Source organism: Ochotona curzoniae, unplaced genomic scaffold, assembly GCF_017591425.1.
Source record: "Ochotona curzoniae isolate NIBS_2020 unplaced genomic scaffold, NIBS_Ocur_1.0 contig_2210, whole genome shotgun sequence".
In the NCBI taxonomy this organism is placed as follows: Eukaryota; Metazoa; Chordata; class Mammalia; order Lagomorpha; family Ochotonidae; genus Ochotona; species Ochotona curzoniae.
In genome coordinates this window covers 39,913,641-39,939,762 of record NW_024465369.1, presented here as the reverse complement: position 1 = coordinate 39,939,762, position 26,122 = coordinate 39,913,641, and the positions used below count along the sequence as shown (strand labels likewise).

The window sequence follows — 26,122 nt, the reverse complement described above, 5'->3', positions numbered from 1 at the left end:
TAGGCTCACTCATGTTTCCTTATTTTCATATAGTTGTGTTTTTGTTTGTGACAATCAATAAAATGCTGTCTTACTGGGCCCAGCGTGGTAGCCTAGCAGCTGAAGTCCTCACCTTGCATGCAACGGGATCCCATATGGGCGCCAGGTCATATCCTGGTGGTCCCATGTCCCATCTGCTCCCTGCTTGTGGCCTGGGAAAGAAGTAGAGAATGGCCCACAGCCTTGGGACCCTGCACCTGCGTGGGAGACCTGAAACAGGCCCTAGGTTCCTGGCTTCAGATCAGCTCAGCTCCAGCCATTGCAGCCACTTGGGGAGTGAATCATCAGATGGAAGATCTCTGTCTCTTCTCACTGTATATCTGACTTTCCAATAAAAAGAAATCTTTTTAAAAATTTAGTAAAAAAAAAATGCTGTCTTACTGATTTGCTTAAAAGATTTTAAACTTCTATCTCCGTTTTACACTTGAAAAGTCTTTGGATAGATTATAATGTTTAATAAGCATGCATTGTACTGAGAATCATTGTTTATTTAAAGGGAGTACTAACTTAAGCATTTATTTCCTGTCTCTTTTTTAATTACTGTCTTAATGTTGTACCATATTACAATAGACTGCCTTCTTTCTGTTGATAAAATAGTAGTTTGACTTTCATGTGCCAGGTACTATTTTTTTTTAATAATGCTGTAATTTTTTTTTCTTTTTTTCCATTCCTTACATGTTTCATGACCACTCTGTCTGATGGAAGAATGGCGTTTGTGACTTCCTCAGTCAGTGTGGCTTTTGCCCCTTTTTCACTGTGGTGACAGTAACACAAGACTGCTGTGTTGTCCTTTTTGTTTAGACTGATGTGGATATCTGTGAACCCAAGAATTACATTTTCAGAGAAATATTTATATCACTTACTCATTTATTTTTTAAATATACTTTTTATTATATAGAAATTTTAGATGAAGGAGACAGTGACTCAAACACAGACCAAGATGCTGGGAGTAGTGAGGAAGAAGAGGAGGAGGAGGAGGAAGATGGGGAAGAAGATGAAGAAGGTAAATATATTAATTTGTAAATTGTTTAAAATAAAATTCTAACGTAGTTGTAATGTTAGCCTCTAAAATAATGTTTCTCTTACGGAGGTGATGTGAGGGATGTTGGTGTCTAGTGAGGGTGAAGAAAGACTGCAGTTAAACATGTGTTGTTTTCCACAGCAAAGTAATATCCAGCCAAAAATGCCAGTGTTGCCAAGAATGAGAAACTGCTCAAAAAGTAAAGCAAAAGATTTAATTTTGGAACGTCAGCATGATTTTAATTTGACCTTTTGTGTTTTGATGACATTATATACTGGCAGAAGCTTCATTCATATTGAGTATGTGTGACAGGAGTGCAGCAGATTAGTGACTAGTGTTGCTATTCATTTTGGCAAAGCGGAGTCGGGAGGCCAAAAGCTTTATTTGTACAGAAACAGGAATGATGTTCTTCCTCTTTCATTACATTATTTCTGAAAAGTAAGCTCAAAAATTTACTCTAGTTCAGGCTCAATTAATATATCAGTACATACTTGAAATAATTTTTGTTGATGTGTATGGCACATGTGAAAATATTAGTGTGTCTCTGTTTTAGGGTGAAATGTTTTTAGTTTTGCTTTCAGTGTAATTTTACTCTGTACTTAAATGTTACTTCGTGCTCTCCTTATTTAAATCATCTATGTTCATGCCGTATTTTACTCAGGTTTTGAAGTACTATTCAAACGGAAACATATATAAAGTTTTCTTACATTAAATAGGAAGAAATTTTTGGACCCATCCAAGTTGTCCTGTGCAGCAATGTTTAAAACTGATTTTTCATCAGTAAATAGAATGCTTTTAAATTATGAAGATACTGTTCACTAGAAATAATATTTTACCAAATAACAGATTGAATGTTGACTTCTATGATATCTCAACAGGCACGTAATAAAAGAATAAAGCTAGTTTTGCTGTCTATATTCTGTACTTCTTCAAGCTAATAAAATGATAGGAACAAAAGACTTGACATGGTGACTTTGAATTTTTAAAGTACTACATAGCTCACTGGAACAATATTATTGTTAAATTCTGGGATTGTGAATAAATTTTACAGATAACATTTTGAGTTATTAACTATTTTTTGGTTTCAGTTTTGTTACGTTTACTTTCTTTCAGGACAAAAAGTGACTATTCACGACAAAACAGAAATTAATCTGGTCTCATTCCGTCGTACGATCTATCTTGCAATTCAGTCAAGGTAAGGCATTATAATTCAGTTGACTTTTCTTTTTTGTTAAAAATTAGTAGGGAGACCTGGTATACTGCACTGTTTAGAATCTGGTAGCTGAACACTAGATTCCATTTCAGCATTTTTGTTGTTGTTGTTGCTGTTGTTTATTTAAATGAAACTAAATAAGAAATTATCTTTATTGGATAGTCATGTATGCAAACCAGAACATATTCTGTTATTACTGATTAAACTTCAGAAGGTTTTAGGGTTTTTTTAAATTAATCTTAGGAGCTTCTATTATGTCATGAAAAGAAAAACCCCATTCCCGTTGTAGCCTGTGAATTTCGTTTGAAGAGAAGTAAATGAGAATGTATTTATAAATGTTGTGTATCTGCCATTTCTGTGAATCAGTATATTGGTTTGGTAGGCGTAATATTTACATTTTATACTGGAGAAGGAATGCCTTCTCAGTTTTGTTTTAAAACTAAGTTTTGTATATTTCCATTTAGTCTGATGTAATGGTAATAATGATTCACAAGTAGGAGTCTTTTTTTTTTTTTTTTAAGAATTATTTATTTTATTGGAAAGTCAGATTGACAGAGAGGAGGAGAGACAGAGAGGAAGATCTTCCATACGATGATTCACTCCCCAAGTATCCGCAATGGCCAGTGCTGCACCGATCCAAAGCCAGGAGCCAGGAACCTCCTTGAGATCTCCCACGTGGGTGCAGGGTCCCAAGCACTTAGGCCATCCTTGACTGCTTTCCCAAGCCACAAGCAGGAAGCTGGAAGGAAGTGGAGCTGCTGGGGTTAGAACCAGCACCCATATGGGATCCCGGGCGTTCAAGGCGAGGACTTTAGCCACTAGGCCATGCTGCTGGGCCCAAGTCTTCATTTTTAATAGAACAAGTTAAAAATGCAGTGAAGTGTAATTGTCAAGAGAAATAGTTTAGAGGGCACTTCACTAAGGTTCATGTTTGGGAATCTTAAAAAAAAAATAAAACTAACTTTTGGATATTGAACTAGGGTATTTTATTTTTTAGAAAGTTTTGACCGGTGTCACCTGTACTCTTATTTTCCTACTGTTACAGCTTTCATTTTCATGATATACAAAGCTGCCCCACTGTTTTTGTCACTAAGCATAGTGCATTCTTGTTTGCTCTTGCATGTAAATGATAGTTTAATTTTGCTTTATTGAAGTTCAAACATTGCAGAAAAATGGACTACTATGTCTTCATTAATTTAAAGTTTAGACAGATCAACAAAACCATTCGACTCAACTTGAAAACTGGTGGTAATTTATTAATGTCTTTTTCTTTGCTCTTCCTTCAATATTTATTAAATTTTTAAAAAACATTTATTTATTTTTATTGGAAAGGCAGATATATATAGAGAGAGGGGAGGAGAGACAGACAGGAAGATCTTCCTTTTGTTGGTTTACTGCCCAAGTCACCGCAATGACCAGAGCTACGCCAGTCCAAAGCCAGGAGGCAGGAGCATCCTGCGGGTCTCCCACCCAAGTGCAGGATCCCAAGGCTTTGGGTCGTCCTTAACTGCTTCCCCAGGCCACAAGCAGGGAGCTGGATAGGATATGGGGCTGCCTGGACTAGAACAGGCACCCATATGGTATCCCAGCACATTCAAGGCGAGAACTTTAGCCGATTGTCTACCATGCCAGGCTCAATATCTATTAGTTTGTAGTAAGCCTGGAACTCATTGAATTTTGAAGCCTTAGATAAAATATCTAACATTTAATTCAAATAATAGTTATAGTTAGTGCTACCTCAAAATAATCTTGTCTGTTTTAAAATAAAACAAGAATAGTGAAAATACATTATCGTGTTGCTTTACCCATGAAATGTCACTAGTGACATTTTTAAAAGATGATAAAACATTTCATCAGAAATTTGTTTTTAAGAAATTTCAAATTTTTTTCTCAATGTACTTTAGCAAAAAGAAAGGAAAATTACACTTTCGTGTACTTATATGCTATTGAACTATATCAGCTGCAATTCAGTATTTTAATCTTAGCACTTGATATTAGTATCACTTATTGCAAGTTTTCCTTACTGGTAGGTTTCCTTTCTGTTCCTATTCCATTAACTTGTATCATCCTGCATTGTGCCACTTGTACTGATGAAACCCAGTTAGTAAGAGACACTGAACAATATAGACAAGCTGCCAAACGAACTGCATGATTAGCACTTTTCAGTGGGGAGTTTGTATTGCTGTTCTCAGAAGTGTCTGATTTATGTTCCCAGTGAGCTCTGACTCCCAATTGTTCAGGGGCCAGAAGTTCTCCAACCAGGTGAAGGCCAGGGTGACCTTGAACTTACCACAAAGCAGCATTGGAGACAGCCCCAGGTCCCCAAGGCATTTTGACTTTGTGCTTGGGACCTAAAGGGGGCTTTGAGGACAGTTTTCAGTTTGAGTGGCTTGGAGAAGACAGCCATAGAGGCCTTCATCTTGGTGGTGTGACCTTAATTGTGTGCCGCTGCTACCCAGGGCTTTGGCCTGCTATCTCACTTTGCCTTCAAAATACTGTCTGAGAGCAGTTTCCTCAGATCTACCTTAGAGCGAGGAGTTTGCTGTAAGAAAGGCGAAACAAGCTTAGTCTCAGGTGCAGTGCTCCATGTTTGAGCTTGTTTCAAGAAAAGTGAGTTGTGACTGATGGAGCCCTGACCTTCTGCAGTGATTGATTCTGCCTCGATGCTTGTAAAAATTGCATACAATAAAATGCACAGGATTGAAATAGAAAAAATAAGGATTTGAACAGTTTACAAAAGGTATGAATCTGTGGGGTTGGGGTTTAAAAGTTCACATAAAAATGGATTTAATAGAGTATGCATTTTCATAAGAATATGCATAAAACAATTGTCTTACCCACTTTACTCTTATTAGAAACACCGTCATTTAGCTTTGTTGAGTATGTTTATTCATTTAGGTGACATGTTGAAAGTATTTCAAGTGCAGTATGTACTGCATGTACATGCATGTTTTTTCCTTTGGAAATTGTGCTTTTTAAAGTTTACTAATTCTGTATAAAACATGAAAGGTGACTTGTAGAAGTGGTGAATAGGCACTTGGTGTCATGCTGATTTCCTGGAATGTCTTTCACTTGTTCTTGATTTGTGATGAGGAGGAAGTGGAAATATTTAGCAACAAAAGAATTTAGCAGTGTCTAGTTAAAGGAAGATGAAGTTACAATGTAGTAGAAGATATCATTTAATCTTCCACATTGGAGCTTTGCTAATAAACATGAAAAACTTGGCCAGCTTGCTACTCTCTTAATTAGAACTTTTCCTGGTTTCACTAAACATGCAATACACATTTCAATAAACTACTCTTCAAATTAAATGTTAATTATACTTTTTGTGAAATATTAGGTGAGAAAGCTAAGTGTTCTTGTGTTAAAATTTTACTTCTGGGAGTACATGACCAAGAGCAAGTCTCACAAACACCTTTGAACCTCATTTCTTTTATCTTAAATGAATGGGCATTTTTCAGTTTGTCTGCTATCATTTGGAAATTTTTATTATGTGTATGTCTAAATCAAGGTAATATCCTATAGCTGTCTTTTTTAACTTTGCCACTAATTTAGTTGTACATTACTGACTGATAAATGTCTAAAAAGGTTTAGATAGATATAAATATTTGTGAAAAAGTATCAGTATTTTAAATCTTTTTTATTGTTTCTTATTGTTAAATATCCTATGCATGTTTTTCCCCTGCATTTTTAAATACAGTGATGAAATTTTCCCTTGGTTTATTTAACAAATATATGATGAACAGAACAGATGGCTGTTAGGAAACTGTTGAGCATTAGAAACCATCCCTTGAGATCTAAGATCTGTTTTTCTTTAGTTAATTAATTTGGTCCTATAATAATGGATTGTCACATCAGAGCAGTTAAAATCTTTCTGCACAGTTACTGTCCTCCAAAGTTTGAAAGAAAAGATATTGCTAACTAAGAATTTACAACTGCTATACTTCATGAGCAATATTGGACTGAAGAACATTTAGAATATACTCACAAAAATTAAGAGAAATGTGTTTATCTTATTGTTTTATTGTACACTCACCTTAAGATGAAGAGATAAATCCATTTATCTGAATAGTTGTAGCTTAAGCTCAAGCTTTATTGGTTTGAGGAATAGTAAGAATTAATAGAAATCTGTCTCTTCTTTCTCTGTCCCTAGACTTCTAGATTTTGTTCAGATAGCATAAAAGTCACTCACATAAAGAAGACAGCTAAGTGGTTTTTGCATTTTTACAGTTGTGCAGCTATCACTACTGTATACTTCTAGGTTGTTTACATCACTTTAAAATTGTGAACCCTTTATCAATCATTCCCTGTTTCCTTAATATATGTTTTCTATGTCTATAAATTTGCCTGATGTGCACATTTTGTATAGATAGAATCAGACTGTGTCCTTTTCAAGGTGCCTGCTTTTGCTAAGTATAACTCAAAGTGCATCTATGTAATAGGTAGTGTGCACTTATACTTCATTTTTTGTTCAGTTAAAGACTAAAAACAAAACAGAAACTGTGTGTGGCTTCTAATGCCCCCACCTGTGACAATGGCATCTATTAATTGGCCCCTCCCTTCCATGTGGGAGAATTGGTTGTAGTTCCCTGCTCCTAGCTTTGGTTTGGCCCATCACTGATGGCATCAGCCATCTGTGGAATGAACCAGTGGGCAGAAGATCTTGCTCACTCTTATTTTCCAAACATATGACATATATATTTAAGGGAAAAGAAACCTCTAAACAATATGTATATATTTCCAATCTACTTGGAAGTCTGAATGACAAAGAAATTTTCTACCTTATGAGTCACAGCACACAGGACACAACCAGGCCAAAGTCAGGGACCTGCAACTCCATTCACATCTAACCTATGAGCCATCTTCTGCGATCTCCCAGGGTACATTAACAGGAAGCTCAATTGCAAGTGGAGGCAGAACTGGATCCCCCGTACTCCAATATGGGATACGGGCATCCCAAACAGCGGCGTAACCCACTGTGTTACAGTGCTTGTCTTGTCCCAGAGCTCTCTCTCTCTTTTTTTAAATTAAAACAACATGAAACCACAGTCAAATAAAAATAGGTTCTTCACAGCAACTGTTAAAATAAGGTTCTTGTCTACAAATGGTTATAGTTAATGCTGTAGGCTTTTAACCTGTTATAACCATTTTACCTCCACAGTTTAGATTTTGAAGAGTGTGCTCACAAATTACTGAAAATGGAGTTTCCTGAAAGCCAAACGGTAGGTACATTTTTTTTTTTCTGTTAGCAGGTATGTAATGGTCAGTTCCCTGTTGTGTGTTTTCATGCACAGAAAAGCATTCTTACGTGTTTGCAGGTAGAAAGCACAGGCTGCTCCATTGTTCTAGTTCTGGTTTTGTTCACTGTATCATTCAAGTACTGCACCACATGCACTCTGCAGGGTATCAGAAATTTAAGGGCTCACAAATCCATAAAATACTTATTACACCCTCTTACTGCAGTGGGACTCATTGTCTTATAACTTGATATACATCACAAAAAGTATCAGAATCTTCATGCTGGGGATAATAAAGACTAGACTGATATATTATTTTGGTTTGGATTTTCCTAGTTGATTATTACTAATAGCCATCTGAATTTTAGGTCCTTGTGACTTGAGCTTTGCTGGTTTTGTTTTTCACATCTTTTCACACAGTACACCCAGCACAGATGACAGAGGCTCCAAAAGGATTTTGTTTATCTGAGTTAAGTCACTACTAGATGGAAGTTTGTTGTATAAAGACTATAAATAAAATATGCTGCTGGAATTGGTTACTCAAGCCCACTTGTGCTTCTATCAAGATTTGCTGGTATATTGCGAAGGTCATTCATTGATGTGTTATCTGTGAATGCTCTAACCACAGCAGAATAAATAGTGGAACAGAGACCATGTGTGCCCCAAAGCCCAAACTACCAACTGATCCTTTACAGAGAAAGTTTGCCAATCTTTTTCTAGACCAATAGATTTCAGTCTTAATGTGTCAAGTATGAAGGTATAAAAAAAATGATTTAAAGATTTATTCTTTTCTTTCAAAAGTTGTCTGATGTATGAAAATTTGTGTACCTCTGTACTCTGACTGCATTTGATTATGTCATTGCTGCAAAGAAATGTTAGTAAATTAACCTTTAAAATTACAATTGACAATAGAAATACAGTAAGATTGCCATAGTATTTGAACAACTTAATTGAATTATTATAAAAGTTTGTTGGTACTCATCTAGAGCATAGTTGTTTTGGAGCTATCTTCAACATATTTTGGTAATATTTGAAAGACTGTAGTACATCTATTTTCAATCTCTCAGGACTCAAAATCACTCTAATATTTAATTAAAATTTAAAAATAAGTAATTATTATGAGCCTGAGGGACTAGCTCTTATAATTGCATTTGGCCTAAGGAAGATGTTTTGCAAGTACTGACTAGTAGCAGTGCTTTCATCATATTACCAGGTTTTTTTTCTTAAAATCTGATTCATTGGTGAAAACGTTGAAAATGTATTTTCATGCATCAAGTTAGCATAATGTGAAAAATTTAGTAAAATATCACTTTAAATTTTCAGTAACATATGAAATACTAACATTTTTCAGAACTTGCACACTTAGAATCCCCTTAGTTGAGGTAATTTGTGACTGACCTAAACAACAGGACCATATCTAATAATATAATGGCAACTCAAAGTGCCCCTGTGCTATAAAGTAAGATCTTTGAGTGATTTGTTTTAGGAATCAGCTGCCAGCTTCCTGCATTGATCAGAATACTCATTTTTCTACATGGTTGAGGAGAGTAGCCACTAGTCACATGAAGCCTTTGGCCACGTGAAGCATAACCAGTGCAGCTTGAAAAACCAATGCTTTGATTTAATTTGTTTTTTAAAATTTTACTGCTTTTTATTATTATCATTTTATAATACAGTTCCATAGGCCCGGGGATTTCCCTTATACCCTCCCTAAATCCCTTCCCTACATTGAGTTCTATATCATTACTATAGTGTAGTCCTTCATACAATCATATGTCCATCATTGCGGGCATGGACAATGGCAGATCCAGCATCCTATTGGCAAAATATAGCAAATAGTTTCATTGTAAGTACATCTTTGTCTGGAAGTAGGGATGCATACTGCATCATATCCTCACATTGGATATGATAATCTGCAAAACACAGTTACTATGCATCCCCTTAAATGAAAAGCCACAATAAAAAATCAACAACAGGAAAAAAAAAAGAAATTTACAACGCCATGAAGTTAAATAACATGCTACTTGAAATGATAGTCTCCGTTACACAATTACTATACATCCGCTCAAATGAAAAGCCACCAAACATAATCAACAACAGGAAGAAAAAAAGAAATTTACAACATCAGGAATTAAATAACATGTTGCTGAACGACTAGTGTGTTGCTGAAGAAATGAAAAAGTCAAGAACCTTCTTGAAGAAAATGATGCTACTGTATGATCTATGAGTCAGTGAAGAGTGTAATCAGAAGAAACTGTGTTTTTTTTTTTCTTTTTAAAGACCAGCAGAAGCTATCTCATGAATTTTGATTTTTTTTTTTAGTTTCATTTCTTCAAAAACACTTTCTTCTGAATAAATTCTTCAGGAGAGGAAATTGGGGCGTGTGTAAGGGAAATCACACGATCTAAGGAACTATATCATAAAATGATAATAAAAAAGTAAAAATTTTTAAAAATTAAAAAAAAACTTTGTTCTATTTTTTTAAACATTTTTTATTATTGCTATCATTTTATGATACAGTTCCATATTCCCTTATCCCCTCCCCAATTCCTTCCCCCCCCACCTGGTTCCTTTATATCATTACTAACATATAGTTCTTCATACTGAGTCCTATGTCCATCCATTGCAGGAATGGACAATGGCAGAGAGTCCAGAATCCTATTGTCAAGATATAGTAAACAGTTTCATTGTAAGTCCATCTTTGTCTGGAAACAGAAATGCATACCACGCTGCATCCTCACATCTGGATGTTAGTCTCCATTTCACAGCTACTGTACATCCCCTCAAATGAAAAGTCATGATACAAAATCAATAATAGAAAGAAAAATAGAAATTTACAGTGCCATGAAGTTAAATGACATGTTGCTAGATATGACAGTCTCCATTACACAGCTACTGTACATTCCCTTGAAGAGCCACAAAACAAACAACATTTGAGAGAAAAAAGAAATTAACAACACCAAGAAGTTAGACAACATGCTATTAAATGTATAACGTGTAGCTGAAGAAGTGAAAATCAAGAACATTCATGAAGAAAATGATGCCACTGCATGATCTACGAGTCATTGAATGATTTAATCAGAAGAAAGTGTTTTGAAGAGATGAAACTAACAGAAAACAACAAAACTCATGCGATATAGTTTCTGCTGATCTTAGTTGAACTATATCTCCTCCAGACAATACAGATGGTTTTTGTTTTTTAATCCAGTCTGCTAATCTATGATGTTTGATCAAGCTTAAGCCATTTACGTTCAGAGTTAAATATACATAGGTGGTACTTTGTTCCTGTCATTTTAGGAATGGGTTGTTCATTGATTTAGTCTTCTGTTGTCATTTTACTGGAATGTTCTTCCCGTTTGTCTTTGGTTTTGTTTGGTACTATTCCTCTTCTCTGTCAAGAGAACATCTTGAAGTATCATTTGTAGGGTAGGTTTGAAAGAGGCAAATTCTTATAACTTTTCTTTACTGTGGAAGAATTTTATTTCACTTTCAAAGACAAAAGAAACTTTGCTGGGTATGTTATCCTAGGCTGACAGTTTTTTTTTCTTTTAGACTCTGGAATATGTCACTCCATTCTCTTCTTGCCTGTACAGTTTCCTGTGAGAGATCTCCTGTGAGCTTAATTGGCATTCCTTTATATGTCAATTGATTTTTTTTCCCGTGCACATTTAAAGATCTTTTCCTTATGTTCAATTGAAGAGAGCTTGATGATCATCTGTCGTGGTGAAGATCGCTTTTGATCAAGCCTGTTAGGAGTTCTGTGCCTCTCCTGAATCTTGTTTCCTAATTCTTTCTCCAGATTAGGGAAATTTTCCTTGATTATTTCATTAAATACATTTGCAAACTCAGCTTCTCTTTCTGCACCTTCCGGGACTCCCATAACTCTTTTATTTGGCCTCTTAATAGTGTCTTTCAGTTCTTGAATACTTTTTTTGGCCTGATCCAGCTCTGCTTCCAGCTTTTTTTTGCTTCCTCCTGGTGACAGGAGGTATCTTCCAATTCTGAGATTCTTTCTTCTGCTTGCTTCATTCTATTTTGGAGACTCTACACTGTACTTTTAATTTGCTTTACTGTGTTCTTAATTTCTGATATACCAGCCTTGATTTGCTTTACTGCTTCCTTAAATACTTTGAACTCTTGCATGAGCTTCTCATTTTTTTTTTAAAGATTTATTTTTATTATTATTATTTTTTATTGGAAAGACGGATATACAGAGAGGAGAGACAGAGAGGAAGATCTTCCGTCCCATGATTCACTCCCCAAGTGAGCGCAATGGCCGATACTATGCCGATCCAAAGCCAGGAGCCTCTTCCAGGTCTCCCACACGCAGGTGCAGGATCCCAAAGCTTTGGGCTGTCCTCGACTGCTTTCCCGGGCCACAGGCAGGGAGCTGGATGGGAAGCGGGGCTGTCAGGATAGAACCGGTACCCATATGGGATCCCGGGCGTACAAGGCGAGGACCTTAACCACTGCGCCACCGCGCCAGGCCCGAGCTTCTCATTTTTTTTATCAGAATCTTTAAAAAGAGTCTTACGGATTCTGTGTCCCCCATTTTCTCGATGTCTTCCTCAATTAACTCTGAGTTTGGCAAAGGGTTTTGCTCCTTTGCAGGGGAGTTTTTGGTAATATTCATTGTGCCTTTGTCTCTTCTTTTGCTCTTGATCATTGTACTTCTGGTTAGCAGAGCCTTCTTCTTGGGGCAGGTTTCTAAGCTTTGTCACCCACAGGTCTACAATGCGATTTTACTTATTGCAGTTGGTACTCAACTTTTTGCTTACAGCCACTTGTGCCACAACCTCCAGTGAGTTCCAGGTCTGGATTCTTATGTCAGATTTCCACCATGGTCTCTATAGCCATAGCTCTTGGCTCACCACTCTCTACCTCCTGTGATACTGTTCTGAGGCTGCACCGTTGTCTTTGCATCCTTTCTCCCACTAGCAGTTGGAACAGGTCCCAGGATTAGAGAGACACCAGGTGTCCTATCTAGTTAGGTTGTTGGTGGTGCTGATCTTGTCGGTACCTGTTGGACATTAGGTCTGGGTGCCACACGGACCTATTTTGACCCATAGGATGCCATAGTTGGTATTATTTTCCAGTGGGACCTCAGTGAGTTCTCGCGAGCTCAGCACATGCGCAGTTCACTGTTGTCCCCTGCAGTCCTAAAGCTATTGCCACAGTGTACAAAATGGTGCCTGATGTACCACCACTACGTTTCTTGATCTGCTGGCCATTAGGTCTGAGGGCTACCATGACCTGCCCTGGGTGGAACCCATAGAATGCCACATGGTTGCAGTTCACTGAGTCAGAAATGAGCTCACTCCATGCTCAGAGCATGCTCAGTCCTTTCCCTTGTCCTTTCTTCCTTATGCAAAATGGCACCCAATTCAGCTGTATGGGGCTGACTGGGCTATGAAATCCACTCTGTTCTCGCACTGCCCGTCTGAGATTTGCTGCTGTGTCTCTGCTCCTGGTGAAATCAAATGGACCAGCAGGACGGACAGTTCTTTGTCTGAATTCACCTCCCAAGCTCCCAGTGAAAGTCCCTTCCCACCTGGTTGCTGGTGGAGTTCCTGCTGCTGGTGGAGTTCAGATCGCCATGCTGGAGTATCAGTCACTGCAACACCACACTGCTGTTCCCTCTGCTTTCCTGTGTCTGTCAGTCTCCAGGTACCCCTCTGCTATTGTTCTGTCCTTTCCTATTTCCTGAAATATGTCCTCTCTGCTTCATCCTGATTAAATGTTTCTCAGTCCGTTTAAACGTGTCCTTACCCTATTCTGCTGTCTTGATTCTCCTGTTCTATTTAATTTTAAGTAGCTGACATCACCACCTGGCGCTAATGCAGCCATGTTTGATAGCATAATTGTAATGGGAATGTTTTGTACCTTTCTGAGATGTCCAGCCTACCTATGGACCTGAACTCCCCTAGAGTTTTGACACAAATTGTTTACATAGGTAATGTGCAATACATACTTATTTCATTTACTTTTTGTTGCCTAAATTTCCTCATTGGTGAAATTGCTATCTATATATTATTAATATTACTTCAGGAAATATTTTATTACTCAGGTATTAATTTAAAATCTGTAATAAGTTAAATAAGTAATTTACAGCGATGATGTTTTCTGAATCGGGACACAGCAGAAGTTTCAGAGAGATTTTCAAGGTAGATAACTAGCTAATTCAATGAAATTTTATTTTAGCAATTATGGAATGGTTTCATCTATTTATGTAAATGCATCTGTAGACAGATATACATGTAAAACATTTATTTTGAGGTGAGAATTCAGCTACAGAGTTGGTTTTGCTTGTTGTTAAAAAAAAGACTTATTTATTTATATTGGAAAATCAGATATACAGAGAGGAAGATCTTCTTTCTGATGATTCACTCCCCAAGTGGTCACAACAGCCAGAGATGAGCCAGTCCGAAGACAGGAGACCAGAGCCTCTTTCGGGTCTCCCATGCAGGTGCAGGGTCCCAGAACCTTTAAGTTAACAGTGAAGTTAGTGCCCCTTTATACCTCTGTAAAGAATTAGTATATTCTACCTCTTCCATGTTAATTAGATACTCTAAAAGATACAGCTAACATTGTATCTTTGGGAAGTAGATACCTGAAATGTTATATGTTATCTTGTTGAGTATTTCTAATGAAATTCTGTGTAGAATCCTTGAGTACAGCATTATGTATAATTTCTTAATGTATGCTAGATTTTTTGATGTGATTCATACTTGTATGAATTTGAAATCATAAGTAATCCGATTAGTATAAATGGAGACTCAGCTAAACTAATGGTTTCAAAAGTTATGAGCTTAACATAGGTTGATATTTTTATTTTGTCTTTATAATGATACTTCTGAAGATTTTGTAAGTCTTTTAAACTGTTAATTTAAACTACAGTCTGTTGCTAACATATTGATAAATTCTCAAATTGTATTGATCCATTGAATCATAAATATAATTTTTTCTAAATAGAAAGAACTCTGCAACATGATATTAGATTGCTGCGCCCAACAAAGAACATATGAGAAGTTTTTTGGCTTATTAGCTGGGGTGAGTTACAGATTTGTTTTCCATGTTGGAATTTAATTGAACAATTAAGTGATTCTTAACATGAATATTGTGAGTTAATGATCTTCTTCGTAGTTCCATGTAATATGTCTGTTAAAAAGCCAGTTGTTGTTGTATGTTGTGGTACTGCAGGTTAGGCTGCATTTGACACTGTTCTCTCCAGATAGTTCTACTCCTGGCTGCCTGACTTCTGATCCAGGTTCTTGCTAATGCATTTCTCTGCCAAAATTTTTTGAAATTATTTGTGCTTTGTATTAATTTCCTAGTAGAGGACAATAATTGCTGTCTTTTCAGCATTTCAACAGTTAACGGAGTAAAGTACTTATTGCAGTAGCTCAGGTAAAACATGAGCTAAAATCGTTTTTAAATTCAAACTCTACCCACATGGTAGAGGTATTTTTGCATAATACACAAATATTTGTATTTAATTAGGAACATGTATGATTTGTGTTAACTTAAAAATCCCAGATAGATGGAAACCATATCTATTAGCTGCTTCTTTGAGCATCTTATGCCATTTAATGTTGTATATCTTTGAGGGAATATAGATTATTAAGTTTTGATTAAGTAAGTTTAGGGTTATTTGTTTGTGATTGTATTGATAATTCGGATTTTAATCAATTCTTTATTAGCGATTTTGCATGCTAAAAAAGGAATATATGGAATCATTTGAAAGTATATTCAAAGAACAGTACGATACCATCCATCGGTTGGAAACAAACAAGCTGAGAAATGTTGCCAAGATGTTTGCTCACCTTTTATACACTGATTCTCTCCCGTGGAGTGTAAGTAGATGGGTAAATTATTGTAATTTCGTCTTAATACCCTTTTAGTGCCAATAAGGAATTAAGTAAAACCTAGAAATATTTACCCTATTAGTAGATAAAGCTTTAAATTAAAATACAGACTTTACTATGATTGTTGTATTTTGGATCATATGCATGTAACATGGAATTAAAACTTAAAAATATATAAGAACTATGTATTATACTGGGTTATATTTTATATCAATTACAATACTTTTAAATATTAATTGTGAAGAACATTTTCAAGAAAATACAAGAAGTTTATGGAAAATTTGTATTATCTTTTCATTCCTGATTTTCAGGGGGTTTTTTTAGCTCTGAATTACAGATTTGTATGTTCTTTGTGTACTGTTAACTCTGATGGTGTATGTGGTATGAATGACTACTACTGATTAACCTCTTAATGGCTCCTGTTGTTAGGACTCAAGAGAAAAGGTTATCCTAGTAGGATATGTTCTTTTCTAATTTATTTTTATTGGAAAGTCGGATCCACAGAGGGAAGGAGAGACAGAGAGGAAGATTTTCTGTCCAATGATTCACTCCCCAAGTGACCATAATGGCTGAACTGAGCTGATCCAAAACCAGGAACTAGGAGCCTCTTCAGGTCTCCCACACGGATGTAGGTTCCCAAGGCTTTGGGCCATCCTCGACTGCTTTCCCAGGCTATAAGCAGAGATCTAGATGGGGAGCAGGGCTGCCAGGATTAGATTGAAACTGATGTCCATATGGGATCCCGGTGCATGAAAGGCAAGAACTGTAGCTGCTAGGCTACCGTGCCGGGCCCAGGATATGTTCTTTTTAACATACACTGAAGTTAGGTAAGTGATAAGGAACTGATGCTAGAGTCACAATTAGAACAAGAGGAGATATTCTTAGTGGGGAAGAATGAAGTGCATTGTGTTGGGGTTTGAACCAACGGCCGATGCTATGCCGATACGAACCCAGGATCCAGGAACTTCTTCTAGGTCTCCCACACGGGTGCAGGTCCAAAGCTTTGGGCCGTCCTCGACTGCTTTCCTAGGCCACAAGCAGGGAGCTGGATGGGAAGTGGCACTGCCGGGATTAGAACCGGCGCCCATATGGGATCCTGGGGCGTTCAAGGTGAGGACTTTACCTGCTAGGCCATGCCACTGGGCCCCATGAACCTGCTTTTAAGAAGGTTATTGTGTAAGACAAGGGGTCAGAGATGCCCAAAACAATCTTAACAAAAGCAGAAATGAGAGGTTATAAGCAGAATTGTTAAGTTATTTTTGAAAAAGGTTTGTATAAGAGGATTAAAAAAAAAGAGTGATATTGTTCACCTTAGCAAGTTAATGGTAGAATGAGGCAGCATCATCAAGCTTATAAATATTTGATAGGTTTTTGTAGTACTGTAAATACTTAAATATATCCAGCTACTAAGCATATGTAAAACAATCCACAAGCCTTATAGCCTTATGATAACTTCCATTTCTCTTTTCCCTTTGAAAGTTATGCCAAAAATTTAAACAGTTGAGTTGCAAGTAGGTTCCTGAAACACATAGCATATAAAAGTTGGAGTTTACTTTTTTTAAAAATTTGCCTTCAATTTTTTGTCTATAACTTTCAGTTCCTAATCTACAGTTTAAGCTTACAGAAAAGGCCACAATTTTGCCTTTATTTTATTGTGTGTTATAGGTGCCACACAAAATTATAGCCTAATGCCCTAAGCCCCAAGCTCTCATAACACCACATTTTGTTGAGAAAGATTTAGGAGCTAGTAATTGTTGCTTCAGCAATGTATGCTAAAGGCAGGCTAGCTTCCCTATAAAAAGCATGTTACTCTAGAAGGAGAATGAAATCTATTTCTGTAGCATTTTAGTATTTTGAAAATTGGTATAAAGTCTTAAATTTTGCGAAGAAATAATACATGTCATCATAAAAGAAGATTTTTAGAGATAGTTGTGATTGATTATGAAAGTAAATCATAATTTCAGGTTGTGGTTGTAAACAGTATGTTGATCATTTTGTCCTATTCTGGAAAACCAAAGTAAAATCTTTTAATTTTCAGGTTCTTGAATGCATCAAATTAAGTGAAGAAACCACTACATCATCCAGCAGAATTTTCGTCAAAATATTTTTCCAAGAACTGTGTGAATACATGGGCCTTCCTAAACTTAATGCAAGATTAAAGGATGAGTAAGTTTGTTATTGAACACTTTATTCCTGTTGTCCTTGGGGATTTTCCCCTATCTTTTCAGATAAAAAGTGCCCCCTTTGTTGTAAAGGAAGATGGAGGAGAGTAGGGAAATGGGGGAAAGGAAAGGCACGTAGGGCTTTTAAGTTCATTTATTGTCTTATTTTTGAATTTCATGTAACATAGGACAACATGCAACTTACAGAATGCAGAAAGGCTTCCTTTAATTAGAACATAAGTAATATATTTTTGCATGCTCACTGTAATTCCCCAGTAGTTGGTACTTTTGACTTTTTTCTTATTTCATATCCTAATTTTGAGCCTTAAAATGACTATTTTTACCAGTAGGCACCACTGAAATCATCATTTTCAATTTCTTCAGTGACCACTGCCAAATCTTTTTAAAAAGATTTATTTTTATTTTTTTTTTATTGGAAAGACGGATATACAGAGAGGAGAGACAGAGAGGAAGATCTTCCGTCCCATGATTCACTCCCCAAGTGAGCGCAACGGCCGATACTATGCCGATCCAAAGCCAGGAGCCTCTTCCGGGTCTCCCACGCGGGTGCAGGGTCCCAAAGCTTTGGGCCGTCCTCAACTGCTTTCCTGGGCCACAGGCAGGGAGCTGGAAGGGAAGCGGGGCTGTCAGGATAGAACCGGCGCCCATATGGGATCCTGGGCGTGCAAGACGAGGACCTTAACCACTTGCGCCATCGCGCTGGGGCCGACCACTACCAAATCTTACAGACTAGGTTTATGCTGCTTACTTCTCTGCATCACCTCAATGGTAGAATATGGAATCTCATTTTCTTCTCAGTCTGTCTCCTTGCAGCCTGCCTCTCCTGGGTTGTAATTCACCAGAGTTCTGTTTGGGTTCTGCATGCTGCGTATAAGCTACTCTATCCCTTTCTCTTGGTTTACATGCTTTTCTGACATTGATCCCTGTTAAAACTAACAAGCTCTACTACTACTGATATAATTAGCAGGCTCAACTCTTTGGCAGTCGGCACTGGAGCCACATTCACATTGCCCACTTGTTAATCTGGTTAATCTGGTTGTTTAGTGCTTCTTTTTTTCTGTTTCCATAACTGACAGTACTCTCTTTTCTTCATCTGTCGAGCAAACCTTAAAGCATCCATTTTACCTTTTCCTAGGAAATATTTTTAGTGGCGCAACTTAGTGGTCATTCAGTGTGGTACTCAAAACCTTGTGGTCAAAACTGCGTTTCATTGTTGATGTTTTTCTGTTTACCACCTTCTGTAAATATATTGATTCTTTGTGGTCCTTCCTGGATTTCTGCCTTATGTTGACTCCTTCTCCATCTTCCCCAGTGTCTGTACTCTTGCATGTGTATATATATTCAAAATCAGGAAGGCTTTAAAAAATTTTTCTCTACATAATCGAACAACGAATATATGATATATAGGGGTGTATTTATACTTGCATATCTTTATGTGTTATAAGATTATAAATTTATCAGAACCTTCTGTGGGATAATTAAATTTGGTGCATTACCACCCAGCTCATTTCAGTTCGCGTTATGTAATAAGTGGCACAAACTACCTACTTGATTATATTTTACTTACATATTCAGTATACAGTAAATCTGCAAAGTCACTGTGTAAGGGTTTTGCCTTTTTACCTTTGCTCTCCTCCATTCATTTGTTTTTTCTTTCCTAGAACCCTACAGCCTTTCTTTGAAGGATTGCTACCCCGGGATAATCCGAGAAACACTCGGTTTGCTATCAACTTCTTCACCTCTATAGGTCTTGGAGGCTTAACGTAAGAGTTATTCTCAGAATTCTGTTTTTGCTTTCCAAAATTATCTCACAATTCTCTCTGAGGCAGAACCTAATGGAGACTGTTTTTAATTAGGGATGAATTGCGTGAGCATCTCAAAAACACACCAAAAGTCATAGTGGCGCAGAAACCAGATGTTGAACCAAGTAAATCCTCCCTGTCGTCTTCGTCATCGGCGTCTTCCTCGTCAGAGTCCGACTCCTCAGACTCAGACTCGGGCTCGGATACGGACAGCAGTGATAGCAGTTCAGGCTCTTCCAGCGAGGAGAGCGATTCTTCATCCTCTGGGAGTCACAGCTCTGTCTCAGGTATTGAAGCTCGTTTATAATTTATCTTGCTCTTTCTTAACAAGCATGTTATTAGCAGTATTTACAGTGAGGGAAGAAAATGATTATATTGCTTGTTTTCGAGTTTTAAAGCTTCAGTTAACAATGCACATGATCATCTATCACTGTTACAGTCATGTATTACCATGTCTATAATGCCAGGATTACCTTTTGGCATTCTCTTCATGGAAGTGAAGATATTTACTGGGCAGGCGTTTACTGGGATGACAACTGGAATGTCGCTTATAATAGCTGTAATTTAGTGTATAGGAGTGTTCTGATGCTTTTATTTGAAAAAAGTGTTTAGGTTTTTGCTTTAAGTAATTTTTATATTTCAGTAATTGACATGCATATGTTCAGTGATTACTTTGTATGGTATGTGAATTTTCCTATAGCATATAGTTGTAATAGGTAAGTAGACCAAGAATTGTGAATAATTCTTTTTTTCCTGTCCCAGTTACTGCCCCATATCAGCTACTGTTCTGGTTTGTAATTCTGTAGATTAATTTTGTATGTTGTAACTTCAGAATTATACAGTATAAATCCTCTAATGTCTTGTTTCAACATTGTTTTATGAGGTTCATGTGTAATATAATAGGTAGACGCAGTTTATTCACTCCTGTTGGAGTTTTCCACTGGATGTATACACTACAGTATTGTTGTGTTTTACAGTCAGTAAACATTTGAATTTACAAATTGTGTTTCTATGATTACTCTTACACATGTATTTTGCTGACCATATATACACAGATGGCCCCCAATTTACAATGGTTTGTATTTGGAGTTTTAACTGTGATAATGTAAGGGCAATACACATTCAGCAGAAACTTTACTTTGAAATATGTGTCTTAATCTTTGAGCTAGGGATAACACCATACATTTCTCTCATGATATTTGACTATGGGTTCAAGTGTTCTGAGCACATTTAAGATAGACTAAACTGAGTTATGTTCCATAGTTTAAATGTATTAAATACATTTTAGTTGGGTATTTTCAAACTGGAATTGTTTTATTGGGACACAGCCACATCTTCAGAAAAGGAGCTTATGCACAAATAGAGTAATCTTACTGACTGACTTGAATTTTGCCATTGTTGCCATTAATGCCTCTTTTCTTTCAGGATCTTACTTGCATTTAATTATGTCTTCCTCGGTCTTCTGCAACCTATGATATTTCTTCTGAGACTTTTTGTTCTTATTGACCCTTACACTTCCAAAGCCCTCTAGTCACTTATTTTTTAAGCTGTCCGTCAATTTAGAGATTTGTCTGGTGTTTTCTCATAGTTGGAATGAGATTAGGCATTTTGTGCATAATACCATAGAGCCTATTTTTAATGTATATTATCAAGGATTTCACAACATTGATAGATCTTATTTTTGATGACATTGAGCTTGATCACTGAATTGAGGTGTTCTCTGCTGGATATCTATAAGTAATTTTCTTTATTAAATTAATACTTTGAACTGAATCTGGGTTTGCCATATGATTGGAAGGGATCCAACGATTGGTCAGTCACCTGTTGCTTCCCAGGGTTCATATTAGCAAGAAGCTGGAATTAAGAGTCACCTGGGACTCCAACCCGGTACTCTTAATAGGAGATGCAGTCGTTCTAACTGGTCTGTTAACCACTAGACCAAATTCCTACACCATTTCTGTTATCTCTTTTCTTTTACATTTAGTGATTGAATTCCCTTTATGAGATATATTCTTACTCATGCACTTATTTACTCACCTATATATTTACAATATAGACTCATGTATGTTGATATTTGAATTAGTCTAATCCTGTCTTTAAAATAAATGTTTGTTTATTTATTTATTTATTTATTTATTATTTGAAAACCAGAGTTACAGAGACAGTGAGAAGTAAAGAAACAGATCATCCATCTCCTGGTTTACTCTGCAAATGGCAATCTTCCACTGCTTTCCTAGGAACTAGATTAGCAGCAGAGCACCTTGAATTTGAATTGGTGCTGTATGGAATGTTGGCATTGCAGACAGCAACTTAACATGGTCCACCACATTGCTAACCCCCAGTTACTGTCACTTTGTCTGTCCATCCGTCCATCCTCCCTTGCTTCCTTCCTTTCTTTTTGGTTCTTTCCAGCTTTGGCAAGTAGGAGTTGCTTCACTTTGTCTCTTATGTTCTTGTTACATGTGCCTACTCTTTTTTTGAACACTTTCTTCCATTATATCATCATATGTTATTCCAGAACTTTAGTACCTTTAAATAGAAAATTTTAAACTTTTGTCTGGCATTTCTAGTTGTTTGCAGCAGGAGCACAAGGTCTTCTGTGGTTTTCCATCTCCTACTTGAAAGGAGATGTGTTATAGCAAATGATGTTTTTCAAAGTTTCATTCTGGTTCAGAGAATGAAAGGGTGGTGTTGTATACAGGCTCTGCTTTGCTTTTATCCTTTATAGAATCTTAAGCTGAATAAGAGAAGGCTTTTCCAAAAGGCATGCCATGTCTATGTGCGTGTGCATGTGCATGTGCGTGTGTTTGTGTGTGTGTATGTGTATGTATGTGTATGTGTGTGTTTTCATGTTATATTTCAGAGTGGTAGTTCTTTTCCTTGCAGCTTGGGTTGGAAGTCTAACCTTTATAGTGTTGGTCACTAGCTTGTTGCCTTTAAAGTATTTCGCAAACTATATGGCATCCAGAATTGTGGCACTCTCATGGTTTTATATTTCAGATCAAAGTTCTGTTTTCTCAAAGGAATTTTTATTCTTGAATATAAATACACAAACATTGTTCATTTAACATTCACTTTTTTTAATTCTACAGAATTTTTTATTCCATCTGTATTGAAAACAGATGATAACTCAGCATGAATTGCTGCAGTAAGGAAGCTTCCTGCTTGAAAATTAATTTACCTTATTTTATAGTTTCAATAGAGAAATTTGTTGCTTTTTAAATAAAGTATTAGCCTAACAGCAGCATGAACTTCTCGCAAAATAGACTGTTGTAGAGCACGCATAGCAGAGGGACAGGAGATTGCATGCTGTCTGAAGTCTGGGTTTTAGTATTGACAAGGTTTGGAGGATAGTGCCAACTGGAGTCTTAGAAACATCGATTTAGCACAGAGCCAGATGGCTTTTGCTTGGGTACCTACAGCTCAGCTGAGCTGTTTGATGGGAACCAGAGAAAGAAGTCCTAGGTGGCAAGCCAGCTGACTTCCCATGTGCCAAGGGTAGGCATTTGACAGAAGAATGAGAAGTTTCAAGATTTGGATAGAGTTGGGGGAAGCATGGACAATTTTCCTACACATTTTTCTCATTCTGTTTACATGTAAGTTTTTGACAAAAATACTGTAGTGCCTTTGATTTGTACCCTCAGATAACACAAAATCGCTAAGTTTATCATTTAAATGTGGTAAATTGATTCATTATAACTTATGTTTGTATTTGTGGTTATATTTATTAAATTGTTGGGCTTTCTGGCAGGATTTTCCCAGAAACTAGACTTTTGGGGCTGTCATTTCCCTGGGGTTGTGCCTGTTTACATAGCTTCTCTTACTTGTGCTGTTAGTACCTTCCTGCCAACACTGGAGGGACCAGCTTTTGTTTTCTTAGGAAGAGATTTTTATTATAAAATGTATATGTATTTGTGTTGTTAAGCAAGTGCAATTACCATACTCCTCTAATTAGAAGTGATGTTTCTGATGTGTGTGGTGACTCCTAAAACAATGGAAGTATAAAATTTCTGTAGTGTTTGATGTACAAGAATATATTTCAAATTTTTGTGTAAAGGAAGTTATAGAAGAGAAACTTTTTGACTTGAAATTTATGCACTTGAGGGACTTCAAAAATGTAGAATATACATTATGAAAAAATTATGCATGAATATCAAAATGCTTTTGTACCCTAAGTAAATTTATCTTTTGAGATTTATTTTACTGTATTTGAAAGGTGGAATTGCAGGGGCAGTGGTAGAGACAGAGAGTAACTTTTATCCTTTAATTGAGTTTGCCCATGAGCTCTTTGCAGTACACTCCTGGTTTATTTGATGTTCCTGTTTATTGTCTTGAGCTAAAGATCAAAACAGTCCTTTTCGCTAATGTTGAAATTGTATGTATGCTGAAAATTTATCATTTTGTAAAATGTGCTTTCATCAGACTATCCATTTAATCAGCTTGGGCTTGCAGGTAATTTATCTGATTAATGTAATGTGATTAAGTTATGAAATCACAGTGAAGATAAAATCTAACTGTTTCATTTTATGCATGCAGCTAAAGACATAAGAAAGAAGGGACAAGGGAAGACCAGAAGAAAAGAAGTAGATAAATTGATCAGGAACCAACAAAAACATGACAGGAAACAAGAAGAAAGAAGACCAGAACAAAGGCATCAGGAAACAAGGTCTGAGAGAGAAAGGAGGTCAGGAAAACACAGAGATCAAAGTTCAAGAGATTCAAATTGGAGAGATCCCATAGCAAAGTATATGTCAGACAGAAATGTTCCTTTTGAACGAAATAGTTACGGCAGAACTGGAAATGACAGAGACCAAGAAGTGCTTATGGATTTTGAAAATAAGCATAGTGATTCCAAAAAGAAGAGAGAGAGAAGAATTTCTGTTTCTGAAAGTGAAGAAAAGCACAGACATCGAAATAAGGATGATGAACATTTTAGAAGAAAAGATAGATCAAAGTCAAAGGAAAAGAATAAAAAATATTCAGATAATAGAAGTGATGAAGATAGGTATCAGAATGGTGCTGAGAGACGATGGGAAAAATCTAACAGATACTCTGAACATTCCAGAGAATCCAAGAAAAATCAGGATCGGCGGAAAGACAAGTCTCCAACAAAGCAAAAATAAATCTGCAAAATGACATAAACTGAACATGCCTTACATTCATTTGAAAAAAAATATTTTTTACATTAATTGACAAACTTTCTAGAGAAATCTTGTACAAAGTGCTAGTTTGTAAATTTTAAGAATGTTTTCATTTTAACATGTTTTATAGTTTCTACATCTCAAGGCTTTCTGCTTAAAATTGTTTGGAGAGAAACGTTTCAACTGAAAGGGAATGTAATTCATGTTTCTATTTTGTGAATAAAATGATCAAATGGCAGTTGAATTGGTGAATTTTTTAAGGACAAAATATTTTCCCCAAATTAATGATTGCATTTGTTTACAAAGCTATTATTATGAGTTATTATGACTTCTTATTTGTAACTGAATGCCAAAATAGGTGAAGCATTTCATGTTTCATATTGTGTCTTGAAGAAAATGGGTGGGTCCGCTAATTTTTTTTTTCAAAATGTTTTGGTGAAGCTAGTTGAATTTTAGTCTGATATATAGCTCTTACTATTCACAGTGAGGACTTCTCTGGTAACCTTTCTTCTTTAGATGGCTAAAAAATGTTAAATTTGTAACTGGTTCTTTTTCTTAACCTTGAAGCTTTATCACTGTTTCTGAGTAAATATGTATTTAATTTAGATTAGTAAGTCATCGGGAAGCATATAGTTATGAGATTCGCAAACAATCTAATTGAAATGACTACACTGTTACAATTTTAAGGGTTTCCATTATTGTAACTGTCATCAGTGAATGTGTGACCCTTTTATTTCCTATACTTGCTTGTTTCAATAGCTTAATAGTCCATCTTAGTGTTGGAAGATGAGTAGAAATAAAGCATCTTAGTATTAAACTTTCAGGTATACTCTCTTTTAGGATAACATCTATTTTTGTTTTTTAAAAGCTTGAGTATCAGCACTGAGTCCTTGCAAATACATATTACAGTCCAGTATTCACCTAAAAAAAGTATGTGTTGAATATAATAGCTTGGAAAACCTTCTGGTGCTTTTCCAACCACAGTTGTATACAGCGTTTTGTGCGTTTCATAACACTGTAAACCTGGTGTGTTGGATATAAGGAACCCATAGACTATGAGTTCTAAAGGAAATGAACAAGAATTTATTATCTTATCTGAGCCCTGCCTGATTTTTATAAGTGGTGAAAAAGAAAGAAAATACGATAGACTTTGAGCAAAGCAACTGATTTATATACAACCAATTTTACATTTCTCAGATTTGTTAGGAGAAAAGAAAAAATGGTTTCATTATCTCTTACGGTTAGGAATGAACTTTTTGTTCTTGCTTTCAGTACTTTGTTTTCAATTTTCATTTTTTCTTAACTGACACATTTCTCCTCATTTCACAGCTTTCATAATCAGGATTCTTTAGAAAATTGATGATTTCTATTTTCCAATCCAGTATGATGTGGATATATTGGTTTGAATGTCCCCCCAAAGCCATGTCTTTTAGCCTTGATCTTCAAACTTTGAATAGGACTAAGAAGCTTGATCGAGTCATAGTGTTAGGAATTGGAGGCTTTGGAAAGTGATTGCATTGGAAAACGTGAACTGGAGCCCTTGTGATTGGGTCATAGTGGCTTTGTAAGGAGAGACATACATGTGCTCACTCCTGTCCTGTGATGCTGTGTACGGCCCCTG

At 36.3% G+C, this 26,122-nt stretch overlaps 1 protein-coding gene across 2 annotated transcripts in view; it reads left to right on the top strand.

The window, feature by feature from the left end:
• CWC22 (CWC22 spliceosome associated protein homolog) overlaps nucleotides 1–24,734 on the top strand; it is a 64,553-nt gene extending 39,819 nt beyond the window's left edge. Inside the window, exons 12-21 of one of the 2 annotated variants that reach the window (XM_040971810.1) lie at nucleotides 938–1,042; nucleotides 2,174–2,255; nucleotides 7,435–7,495; nucleotides 14,483–14,560; nucleotides 15,211–15,363; nucleotides 17,414–17,541; nucleotides 19,220–19,321; nucleotides 19,415–19,659; nucleotides 21,417–21,422; nucleotides 23,897–24,734. In XM_040971810.1, coding sequence (XP_040827744.1) covers nucleotides 938–1,042; nucleotides 2,174–2,255; nucleotides 7,435–7,495; nucleotides 14,483–14,560; nucleotides 15,211–15,363; nucleotides 17,414–17,541; nucleotides 19,220–19,321; nucleotides 19,415–19,659; nucleotides 21,417–21,422; nucleotides 23,897–24,483 — 1,547 coding nt within the window. In that variant the 3' untranslated portion in view covers nucleotides 24,484–24,734. The remainder of the gene's footprint in view (nucleotides 1–937; nucleotides 1,043–2,173; nucleotides 2,256–7,434; nucleotides 7,496–14,482; nucleotides 14,561–15,210; nucleotides 15,364–17,413; nucleotides 17,542–19,219; nucleotides 19,322–19,414; nucleotides 19,660–21,416; nucleotides 21,423–23,896) is intronic. The other variant, XM_040971808.1, reaches the window with a different exon arrangement.
• The last annotated feature ends 1,388 nt before the right edge of the window (nucleotides 24,735–26,122 follow it).